We start from the raw sequence: 12,396 nt of genomic DNA, 5'->3' as shown, positions 1-12,396 counted from the left end.
GGGGCCGTCGGGAAGGCGGTCTGGGAGTTAGAGGCCTGGATAACCAGACTCTCGGGGTGGGGTTGGTGGATAGGAAACATGGGTCGCCCGGGGCCGGGCGGTGGCGTCTGGCCACGTTCCTATCTACAGGCGAACCTGTAGCGGGCCTGGACCAAGTGCCCAAAAGAACGTCCATCAAGGCCTCATTAAACGGCAGCAGAGGCTCCATGGAGCATGATTGCGGCTTAAGGACCTCAGTGAGGAGGTTAGTCCTCACGGCCGCGACGGGGAGCTCAAGGCCCAAGGCCTTAGCAGCCCTCATCAACACCACACCATAAGTAGCACCCTCCTCCGAAGCCACGGTAGGAGGAGAGACAAATCCAGTGTCTGGAGAGGTGTCCAGGCCACTGGCCTCCCCAAGGTCTCCTGTCCAGTCCATGTTAGACTGACACTCCCTGGTCAGAGGATCCTCAGACCCCTCCCAATTCTCCTCTTCCCCCATCTCCTGAGAATCAGGGTCGTAAGTGAATGGGGTCGGTTCATAGAAACTAAAATCTCCAAACGGCATCGAGATCGGCGCCGAAAGGCGTCGTCCCGACGTCGGAACCGATTGAGAGGAGGCATCGGGGACGGCGCCATCCGAGGACGACGCCGGAGGGGACACCACACGGACCGACGCCGGGGGGGCCATAAGGTCCACCGGTGACGATCCATCGCCCGAGGAGGGTCCAGCGGCGCCCTGTGGTGCCGGACCCGAAGGCGCCGACGACGCCGGGGCCGCTGTACCCTGCGGCGCCGGGTCCGAGGGCACCGGCGGTGTCGGGATCGTGGAGCCCTGCGGCGCCGGGCCCGAAGGCGCCGGCGGCGTCGAGGCCGAAGCACGCGACGGCGTCGGGGTCGTAGCCTCCGACCCACTAGGGCCCCCAGACGGGTTCACTGGGCCCGAAGGCGCCACGGAACCCGTCGGAGGAGAAAGGGACCTCATGGCCATGAGGAAACCCTCGATCTCCTCCGGCGTCGCATTCAGCCCAGGGACCGGGGGCTATGGGGCCGAACGCGGCGCCCGCTACTCCCGAGGAGCCGCGTGGGCGGTGTCACCCGAACCCCCGGCCGCATCGCGTGAGCGTCGGGGGGAGTCAGAAGAGCGATGATGTCTCTTCGACTTCTTATGCTTCTTACCTGACGACTTGGACCCGGAGGAGTGGCGCCGACTCCCGGAGCTGTGACGGGTCTGTCCCCGCGACCTGTCCCTCGACCTCCCGTGGGACCGGGACCTCACACGGCGCGGGGCCGACTGGCGGATTTCGAGTCGCCTGCGGGACCGCTCCCGCCTAGCCTTCCTCAAAAGGGCCCGACAGTCGGAGCAGGCCTCGTCGTCATGGTCGACGCCCAAACACATCAGACACAAGCGGTGGGGATCCGTGACCGACATGGTACGGTCGCACTCGTCGCAATGCTTGAGCCCGGGCATCCCTAACGGCACCGTCGGAGTCGTAAAGACTTCGAATGGATCAAAAGATCACAAAAGTTTAGTCAAAAAGTGACTAGGGAACTGCTCTTTCCAGATCTGCGCTGGCTGGCGCGGAAAAAAGAACAACTGACGTCAGCACGCGGAGGCGGCGTCTAAGTACTCCGACGACGTCATCACGGCGCCCATGACGCCAACGACGGACGCGGAGCCGCAGACGACGCCTACCGACGCGCAAGGGTACTGCTACGCAAAACTTTCCGGATCCAGTCTGACACCTGGGGATATTCTAAGGTAAGGAATCTATCACTAACGTGTCTCTTTCAGATGTGATGTATTCTTAATATCTCTTGAGTTTATGATATATGTAATGTGTTACTTGAAACTTTGTTAGGATTCTAGTCTTTACTTTGCCCCTGGTTTAGGTATTAGGGCTGCCTCTTTAGGTGGTAATAATTTTTTGGATGTACTTGAGCATTACTGTACTGGCGAACGGAGATCTCTTTATGACGTGGCTTGATACAGAGGTCCAAGTCTTTTAAAGAAGAAACCAAATAAGAGGTCTAGATTCCCCTTATCTATCTTCAGAGGATGTGATATCACACAGGAGGAAGTGATATCACTGGATTTTGCATCATCCAACTGCTCATGAAGTGACATCACTGGTTCCCCTCCAAAACTATCTTCACTTAATGAAGGCTACTGCGCAGACATCCCGCTGGCCTACCAAAGCAACGACAAGGGCAAGTCCATCAGTGCCCATTTGCACCCCACCCAGCGCCATGACCCCTGGTCTTCCTCCCATCCACCGCCCTCCATAGCTACTCCTACTCCACAGAACCATCCGCTTCTTGAACCCTGGCCGCATCTCACAGTGCTGCTGTCGTGCCTCATTGCCCTGAAGGTGCATGCTCGTGCTCCATCTGCCATTTCACATACAACCTCTCACACCCACCTCGCTCTCCCCACACATCTCAAACACCCAACAGACTACACACACACTCAACACAAACTGGATACCCACTACACCATAGCCCTTTCTGTCCTGCATACTCTTTAACAGTCGCTCCCTCATTAAACACACCACCAAAATTTGGGATCTGCTCCACAACTGCTCTTTCTAACCGAAACTGGGCTAGCATCTAAAAAACCTTTGAGCCCTAAACAGACTCTCACAGACTTCATGCCCTTCTTTACTAACACCCTGAGGAACACCCTGACCACCCCACCTGGGCCACAATAGCCACGCCTTCATGAAAGATCTGTATCCCATCAGTGTATTCCTCACCCTGGTCCTGAACAACACAATCATTTCAGCCAACTACGTGAATGCCTGAAAACATGCCACAGTACTCCCTCTCCCCAAGAACCCTCTGCAGACCACAAGATGCCCTGCCAACTACTGACCTATCTCCCGCCTATCCTACCCGGGAAAAGTCATGGAAAAGATGATAAACACCTAGTCACCCACTTCCCTGATAACCACCTCCTTGACCAACCACAGTACAGAGACGACATCCAGATGATCATTGACAGACGTGACACTGCTTCCACCATCCTACTGGATATTTCTGCAGCCTTCAACACCATCTCCCACCCAATGACTGTATGAAGCTGGCATCCTAGTTCCTGTATTTTGCTGGATTTGCTTCTTCCAGACAGGCCACACCCAACTGGTCAGCCCAGCCTCCTTCATCAAGGATGCAGCAACCTCATCTGCAGATTTCCACAAGGATTCTCACCCAGTCCCAGTCTGTTCAATGCTTACATGATTAAACTCGCCAGCATCATCCACGTCCGTGGAATCAACACCAAATCCTATGCTGACAACACTCATCTCATACTCTCCCTCTCAAGATGCCAAACACCCGGAACAATTTCTCCGCATGACTGAAGACACCACATGGATGAAAAACACCTGACTCAAACTTAACCCAGTCAAGATGGAAGGAGTAGTCTTTAGCAAAGACACCTCACTCTGGGACCCCTGGGTGGCCAACCAAACATGGACCCATATCCCTCTTGGCAAACCACACAAAGAACTTTGAAATAGTAGAAAACCACCAACTCACCATGACCGGCCAAGTAAACATGGTGTCCATCTCCTGCCTCCTCATACTCAAGAGTCTCAAGAAGGTCTTCAAATGGCTCCCCACCAACACTAGCAGAATGCGTCACCTAAGCCCTCATCAATAGCAAACTGGTCTACGGCAATGCACTCTATGCTGGAATCAACGCTCAACTAACTAGAAGACTCCAGATCACACAAAACTCAGCAGCCAGACTCTCCTTCAAACCTACCATCCCACACTCACATCACCAAGCACCTCAAAGAGCTCCGCTGGCTCCCAAACCACAAACAAGCTCTCTTCAAACTCCTCACAAATACATAAAAATCCTTGCACAAGATTGGCCGACGTACTCCAGGAACCACACAAACTTTTGCTTCCAGACGCCTCTGTTCAACCGGATTCCTACTCGCAAACAATCACCACATAAGCAGAACCAGAGCTGGCAGTAGTGACTTCTCCTACCTCGCTCCTTAGGCCTGGAATGCCCTATCCATCACCTCCGTTCTTAAATTTGGAAACTGAAGGCCTGGCTCGTTACCTAGCCCTGTCCCTGGAGCAGCCCAAACAGCTTCTATTTCAGATCCAGTATTCCCTCCCAGGGGAGGTGTGTGCTAAACAAATAAACATTTACCTATGCCTCTATACACATGCTCACAACATTTAATGTAATGAAAGAGTAAACCACACTGTTAGTCGACTCAGACATTGATTTATGTCAGTTATTCAAAAATCATGAATTATTCATACTTTGTGGCAAGAGAAAAATACATAGTCAACTTTACATTGAACACACAAAAAGAGATTTTTGCAAGGGAAAAAGCAAAACAAACAACATATGAATAAGTGTGTGAATTATAGTGAACAAAACAACAACAAGTTCATGACATTGTACATAGTGAATAAATAGTGTCAAAACAGTGAACAACAGTTTTTCAAGAGTTATAATGGGATCAGGGGTACGCCTTACTCAATGCTTGCCCCACTACCTGTAACACTATTAATTATGAATTTTATTTTTGTACAGGACAAGAAATAGAACCCAACATGAATTGGGACATGCCAAGAGATTTGGGCAAAACAATAATGTTGAATGCCAACGCGTTTCGAATACCGATGTATGAGTCATCGGATTCTCATCAGGGCGTGGAGTGAATCCATTGAAACTGTTGAGGGAAGAAGGGAAAAGGGATATACTTTAAAAACTTGAAATTTTAACTTAAGGAAGCTTTTCCCATATGAATGCACCATCTGATGCAACATACCTTATGCGACCAAAATACTGTGGTCGATTGGGTCTTTTTTTATGTAAAAAACAGTCATCATTGAATCGAGCACAAGCAGGATGACTTTTTTGGACATCACAGTAGGGGTCCGCGAAAACACTCTAAACACGACCCTACACAAAAAATCAACAGACAGAAACACCATTCTTCACTTTAAAAGCTCGCACCCACAGTGCCTGAAGGAAAATCTCCCTTTTGGGCAACTGTTACGAATAAGAAGAAATTGTACCGAGATATCGGATTTTGATCAGCATGCTACAAATTTTTGCGCTGAAATGGCTAAAAGGGGCTATCCAAAAAAACTCCTTAATCATTCAAAAAAACGAGCAAGATGCACTGCCAGAGAAAACCTCCTGGTGAAAAAAGAAAAAAATGAACAGACTGAGTCGGTGTGCGTCACAACTTATGGACCACACACGAACCAGTTCAAACGTATCATTTTAAACAATTGGCATTTATTGAAAGATTTACCAAGTCCGCTACAAAAGCCCATTCATATGGGAAAAGCTTCCTTAAGTTAAAATTTCAAGTTTTTAAAGTATATCCCTTTTCCCTTCTTCCCTCAACAGTTTCAATGGATTCACTCCACGCCCTGATGAGAATCCGATGACTCATACATCGGTATTCGAAACGCGTTGGCATTCAACATTATTGTTTTGCCCAAATCTCTTGGCATGTCCCAATTCATGTTGGGTTCTATTTCTTGTCCTGTACAAAAATAAAATTCATAATTAATAGTGTTACAGGTAGTGGGGCAAGCATTGAGTAAGGCGTACCCCTGATCCCATTATAACTCTTGAAAAACTGTTGTTCACTGTTTTGACACTATTTATTCACTATGTACAATGTCATGAACTTGTTGTTGTTTTGTTCACTATAATTCACACACTTATTCATATGTTGTTTGTTTTGCTTTTTCCCTTGCAAAAATCTCTTTTTGTGTGTTCAATGTAAAGTTGACTATGTATTTTTCTCTTGCCACAAAGTATGAATAATTCATGATTTTTGAATAACTGACATAAATCAATGTCTGAGTCGACTAACAGTGTGGTTTACTCTTTCATTACATTAAATGTTGTGAGCATGTGTATAGAGGCATAGGTAAATTCTCTTTCGTTTGGTATTAACGGGCCCTACCTACCCTCTTCCCTACTGGGCCAAACCCCTCCTTGTTCTTCAAACAAATAAACATGGCATGACATAACATAACATCCAGCAGTGAGTTATCACAAGGTGTCGTAGGTTTCATTATGCATAGGTACCTACACATCGGGCCCGATTCACAGAACTAACTTAAGACAAAATCCTAAACGTACTACTTTTGGTATTCACAGAAGTTAGGATTTTGTCTTAAGTTTGTCTTAAAACAGACTTAAGACAGACTTAAGTTAGGATTTTGTCTTAAGTCTGTCTTAAGTCAAACTTAAGACAAAATCATAACTTCTGTGAATACCAAAAGTAGTAAGTTTAGGATTTTGCCTTAAGTTAGTTCTGTGAATCTGCCCCAAGGCTTTGTCCAGTCTTGGACGCATTTGAATGTAGGGATGGTAGCTTACTTATTGGAAGAAAGAGCTGCTGACCTTGAAGCCCAGCACTTACCGGTGTGTCCTTACTACGTATACAAATATTACAATTTACACAAAGTAGTGGGCCCTCTCTATCGACCATTAGTTCAAGAACAAAAGCAGGGAGAGAGCGACTTACCATGAGCTTGGTTAAAGAGTCATTGCATTCTCTTACTCTCAGCTCGCTCTCCAACGTGACTCTGTCATATGTGTACCTGTCGAGGTACCGAAAGAATACCTTTGGATCGCAAGAGTACTCCGAACCTGTCTCCCATCCGGGATTCCACCCGAGATCGAACACACTCACACCGAATCCTGCTATGGCTGCACAGAGGCTCAACAAATTCATCACTGTTGCTGTGCAAAGCTATGGAAAAAGGAAAAATAAAGAGATGTGAGCCCCCCAAGCACAGAGCCCTGAAGAAGCATAAGAAAAAAGAAATATCCTGTTCAAATCCCAGGCCACAGAAGACACTAGTTTTCTTAACCAATTGCACCACATTATGACAGTCCAGCCTAGTGCTGAGAGTCCCAAAAAAGATAAGTCACAATGAGTCTGGAGGGGGGCTATGCTAAGATACCATGGAATCCTACACAGGGGAGGATAGGACACTCCAGAGGCAGGAAGGCCAGGACAGTTCACCAGGAAAGCAGCAGAGCTAAACATGGGAAAGCCAGAACCATGTAGAGAGGTGACTTGATATCAAGCACCTCATTACCAGGAAGGGAAGGCAAGCGTCTGGTAAACAGGGAGGTAAACAGAGGTGAGGGGAAGGAGAGTTCCCTTCAAAGAGACTTTCTCCGCAAACAGAGTATTAGCAGGAAGGCTGAGTCAGATGACTAGGAAAGAAGGCACAGTGAAGTTGAGGGAGATTGGAAAACAAGGGATGGGTAGGGAGTCAAAACTGCAAGGATCAGGACACCAGGGAGGGGGGATCCTGCCCCTAAACCCAAACACAGCCCGGGCAGGGAAGCTGGGGCACTTTTCAAGAGTCAAGACGCCAGAGCAAGACCTGTGGAGGGCAGGACCCCACAAAGAAACACAGTGAGCTGAAACAGAGCATGGGTGGGAAAGTGGGGATATGGTAAACGGTTCAGTATTGAAATATCGGGGGACAGTATATCGAATTACCAAAATATCAACGCCAAAATATCGAGGGACAGAATATAGGATGCCTATCTACAAATAGGTAAGTACTAAAATATTGATTCCAAAATATAGAATGTCAAAATATAGTTAACTAAAATATCGAATTTTTTAAATGTATTAAAAATTCTAGTAATGTAATTAAATAATGAACATAATTAAATAAGAAATAATTACAATAATGTAAAAAACCTTAAAATGTAAAAATCTAGCCATATATATAAAAACGAAAGTATGTCTGTCTGTTTGTCCTTTATGCATTACTACACCACTCATCCGATCAGCATGAAACTTTGGGAAGTTGTTGAGTACACTTGCGCGAAGGTTTCTGGCAAAAAAAAAAATTGTTAAAAGTTGTTGAGTACACTCTCCCGAAAGTTTCTGGCAAAAAAAAAACAACAATTTTTAAAATCGGCCCCCCGGCCCCCAGGGCTCTCATAATCTTTCTAATACTGAACGTTTACAGTTTCCGGTGCGACTCTCTTTTGCAATGACCATCAACAAAGCACAAGGACAATCGCTGCAAGTGTGTGGACTAGATTTGGAGAATCCGTGCTTCTCACATGGACAACTGTATGTAGCCAGCTCATGCATTGGAAAACCTTCTGATTTATTTATGTACGCACCAGATGGAAAAACAAAAAATACTGTGTATCCACAAGCACTCGAATAAATAAACTGAATTAAAACACTTTAAAATGTTTTCCATATTAAAATGAATAAGTTTCAATAAAAATGACACAATGTAAATTGAATGTTATCATAACAAGTTTCCTTAAATTTCCTTTCTTCTGAGATCGCAGCAACGCATGACGGGTAAGCTAGTAATAAATGAAATGTAAAAAAATGTTTTTTAATATAAATTAACTTAATAATATTATAAAATAATTATTAATCCTAATTATAAAATATTTAGAACATTGATAAAAATATGACATAAATATATAAATAAACATATTATTTAAATATAAAAATAAATAAAATATAATATTTAAAATAATTAAAATAATAATTTTTATATTAATTAATAATGAGTGCAACAGTAGTGAAAACGTTGGATAGTGTAGGGGTAAAAATTACTATTCCCTCTCCAGAGAGTGCAACAGTAGGGAAAATGGATAGCGTAGGGGTAAAAACTTACTATTCCCACTCCAGAGAGTGCAACAGTAGGGAAAGTGTTGGATAGCGGGAGGGTAACAATTACTATTCCCACTCCAGAGTGCAACAGTAGTGAAAACATTGGATAGCGTAGGGGTAAAAATTACTATTCCCACTCCAGAGAGTGCAACAGTAGGGAAAGCGTTGGATAGCGGGAGGGTAAAAATTACTATTCCCACTCCAGAGAGTGCAACAGTAGGGAAAGCGTTGGATAGCGGGAGGGTAAAAATTACTATTCCCACTCCAGAGAGTGCAACAGTAGGGAAAGCGTTGGATAGCAGGAGGGTAAAAATTACTATTCCCACTCCAGAGAATGCAACAGTAGGGAAAGCGTTGGATAGCGGGAGGGTAAAAATTACTATTCCCACTCCAGAGAGTGCAACAGTAGGGAAAGCATTGGATAGCGGTGGGGAAGGGGGGGGTAGAATTTACTATTCCCACTCCTAGGAGTGAAACAGTAGGGAAATAAATAATTTAATATTAAAATAAGATTAAATTATCAATACCAATAAAAAATAATTAAAAATATTGACCAATTAACAACAATTAATTACCAATTTAAAAAAACTGAATACCAATTAATAAAAATTAATTATCAATAAATAATTATCAATTTATTATCAATACATATAAATAAAAATAAATTAAAGGCACATAGGGACTTTGCATGTCATTGGGTGCCCAGGGGGCTCGCTCGGTACATTTTCCACGGAGGAGGTGGCCTTGGAGGTGCGGGAGGCCACACCTGCCGGGGTGATGAAGCCGAAGTCGAAAACGGAGAGCGAGATGGGGCGGGCGACGGCCAGGATACCCATATGGTCCCTGGGGAATCGGCACAAGAACAACGGCTTAATCAGCGCCGTGACAATATCCTGGACGCAATAGCGGCAACGAAGGAATCATTGCACCAGGACATAGTCAGGTGGCGACGGGGCTGGGGGTCCTGAGAGCGGACCATGCCAAATTGGTGGACAGGGTGAAAGAAACCGAGCTGGTGCTCCAAGACCTGAAACCGGCAGTGGTCACGGCGGAACACAAGTTGAGCGAGGTGTTGAGCCGCCTGGCGGTCTTGGAAAGGAGGGCTGAGGACTCCGAAAGCCGCAACCAGCGCAACAACGTCCGAGTGGTGGGCCTGCCCGAAAAATCAGAGGGGGAGGATATGGTCGCATTCCTAGAGAACAAATTCAAAGCGGTTGTTGCCCCGGAGGGCCTCTCCTCCTTCTTCACCCTTGAGAGGGCGCATAGGGTGCCGTCCAAGCCGCCTTTGCCGGGTCGCCCTCCTCGGCCGGTGGTGGCCAGGGTTCTACACTTCAAGAATAGGGACCTGTTGATTCAGAGGGCCCGCTCAGCGGGGCCTTTCCAGGTAGAGAACAGCTCAGTCATGATCTTTTCGGACTACGCTCAAGACGTACAACGTCGCAGGGCCTCGTATCTATCGGTGAAGAAAGAAATCAGAGATAAAGGGGTCCAATACTCTCTGCTCTTCCCAGCCAAACTGAGGATCATCATGGATGGGTCAACACACTTCTTCCTGACTCCTGAGGAGGCTTGGACATGGCTTGCGTCGTATAGAGCCGGCACGGACCGCAGAGGTAGAGGAGACTGGGGTAAACCGAAACCGTTGCAGGTGCGCAAATCACAACGAATCCGCAAACGGAATAGGAGTCAGCTGAAGAAACAGTCTGACCAAATAGCTGCCGACAAACGGACAGCCTTGGTGGCGACGGCGGTGATCACTGGTTCGCAGAAGAGTGGATCGGCGATGGGGTCGGACTCCGAGGAGATAGAGGGAAAATCGGGCACGGAAGTCTCTGATGTGGACAGTGCCAGGGGCCCGGTGGTTACACCCCAAACTGCAGACAAAATCATGGGTGACTAGCCCCCTTCGGGTCCCTGCCTCCTGTGAACTGGTCATAACGGAGCAGATATCAGTGGTTTGATATGGAACAATGATTATGGCGACGCACTATCGCTTGCGATCTAGGGCTAGAGGTGATGGCGTAGCGTGCCGCCCGTTGGCCCAGACCCACCCTCCTGTTGCCCTTAAGGCTTACTGTGGTGGCTACCACAGATTAGACTTGTGTGTATCGTTATGGGAGTTTGGATGGGGACTAATAATTTGTTATTGGGTCCCGTTCTGGGGGGGTGGGCTGGGGGTGTGTGCCTACAGGATGGGAAGAGGGAGAAGCTGAGGAGCAGTTGCAATGGGGGAGTTACCTGATTTGAAGTGTCTCACATGGAATGTGCGTGGTTTGCGATCTATGTCAAGACGCCATAGGGTGCATGCGTACTTGGTGAGACGTGGGATCCAGATAGCACTCAGAAAAACATTTCGCTGGATCCCCACCGAAACAAGGAAAACAGTCACCCATGCTCTAGTCACGAGCCGACTGGACTATGGAAACACCCTCTACGCAGGTACTACCGCTAAACTCCAGAAGAAACTCCAACGAATCCAAAACGCCTCAGCCAGGATCATATTAGACATCCCGCGCAACGATCACATCTCCAGTCACCTGAAAGACCTCCACTGGCTACCCGTCAATAAGAGAATCACCTTCCGACTGCTAACTCACGCACACAAATCACTCTACGACATCGGACCAGAATGCCTCAACTCACGACTGTCCTTCTACACCCCCTCCCGCCAACTACGTTCTTCCAACCAAGCCCTCGCCACTGTACCTCGCATCAACAGGACCACCATGGGAGGCAGATCCTTCTCATACCTGGCTGCTAAAACATGGAACTCACTCCCCGCTTACCTTCGCCTCACCCAGAACCACCTGGCATTCAGAAAACAACTTAAAACGTGGATATTTGACAAGTAATCCTCCTCCCCTTTCTAAGCGCCTTGAGACCCTCTGGGTATGTAGTGCGCTATATAAATTCTCTGACTTGACTTGACTTCAGGAGACCCATCTAACCAAACAGGAATGTGCCACCTTGCAGAAGAGATGGCGTGGCCAGGTGTTTGGCACGACATACTCTGCATTTGCCAGAGGGGTTTTGGTGTGGGTGCGGGCCGGGGTCCCTTTCCAGGCCACGAACAGGTTGTAGATCAGGAGGGCAGATATGTGGCGGTGGAGGGGAGATTATATGGCCGTGATGTGGTACTTTGTAGTATTTACGCCCCCAATGTGGATCAGGCTCGCTTTTTTGAACAACTGTCAGGGTCACTGGCAACTTTTTTGGCGGGACAGGTCTTGATGGGAGGGGACTTTAACTCGATCACAGACACAGTGCTTGATAGGTCGCATCCACCATTGAATAATTCCCCAGTTCGCAGGCTGGCGGTACAGAGGTCAGCGTGGCAAGATAGATGGGGCCTTATAGACCTGTGGCGAGGGCTTCACCCAGCCGGGAGGGACTACTCCTTTTCTTCTGCACTCCACGAGTTGCATGTTCGGATTGACACAATCCTTTGCAGTACCGTGATAGCGGCCTTGGTGACACACTCGGAGTATTTAACTAGGACCATATCGGATCATAATCCCCAGTTGATGTGCGTCAAGTGGCAGCATGAGAGGACGGCGGTCCCTACGTGGCGGTTGCGACCGGAATCCCTAGAGGATCAGGGTTTCAGTGCTGACCTCCGTGTAGGCATTGAATGCTACTTTACTGAGAATGACGGAACGGCTACCACTAGGGCTGTAGAATGGGACGCATTCAAGGTGGTGGGGAGAGGGCTGAGTATTGGAAAATACTCGGGTGCGCGATCGGT

The 12,396-nt window shown here is 47.5% G+C and overlaps 1 protein-coding gene across 2 annotated transcripts in view; it reads right to left on the bottom strand.

Moving 5' to 3' along the window:
• LOC147663856 (transmembrane protein 176B-like) overlaps positions 1 to 12,396 on the bottom strand; it is a 79,630-nt gene that overhangs the window by 28,037 nt on the left and 39,197 nt on the right. For both annotated transcript variants that reach the window (XM_086950148.1, XM_086950149.1), the window contains exon 6: positions 6,507 to 6,734. In XM_086950148.1, the coding sequence (XP_086806274.1) occupies positions 6,507 to 6,734 (228 nt within the window). The remainder of the gene's footprint in view (positions 1 to 6,506; positions 6,735 to 12,396) is intronic.

The sequence above is a fragment of the Lissotriton vulgaris genome, unplaced genomic scaffold (assembly GCF_964263255.1).
Source record: "Lissotriton vulgaris unplaced genomic scaffold, aLisVul1.2 SCAFFOLD_3164, whole genome shotgun sequence".
NCBI lineage: Eukaryota > Metazoa > Chordata > Amphibia > Caudata > Salamandridae > Lissotriton > Lissotriton vulgaris.
This window is presented reverse-complemented; position numbering and strand designations above follow the sequence as displayed.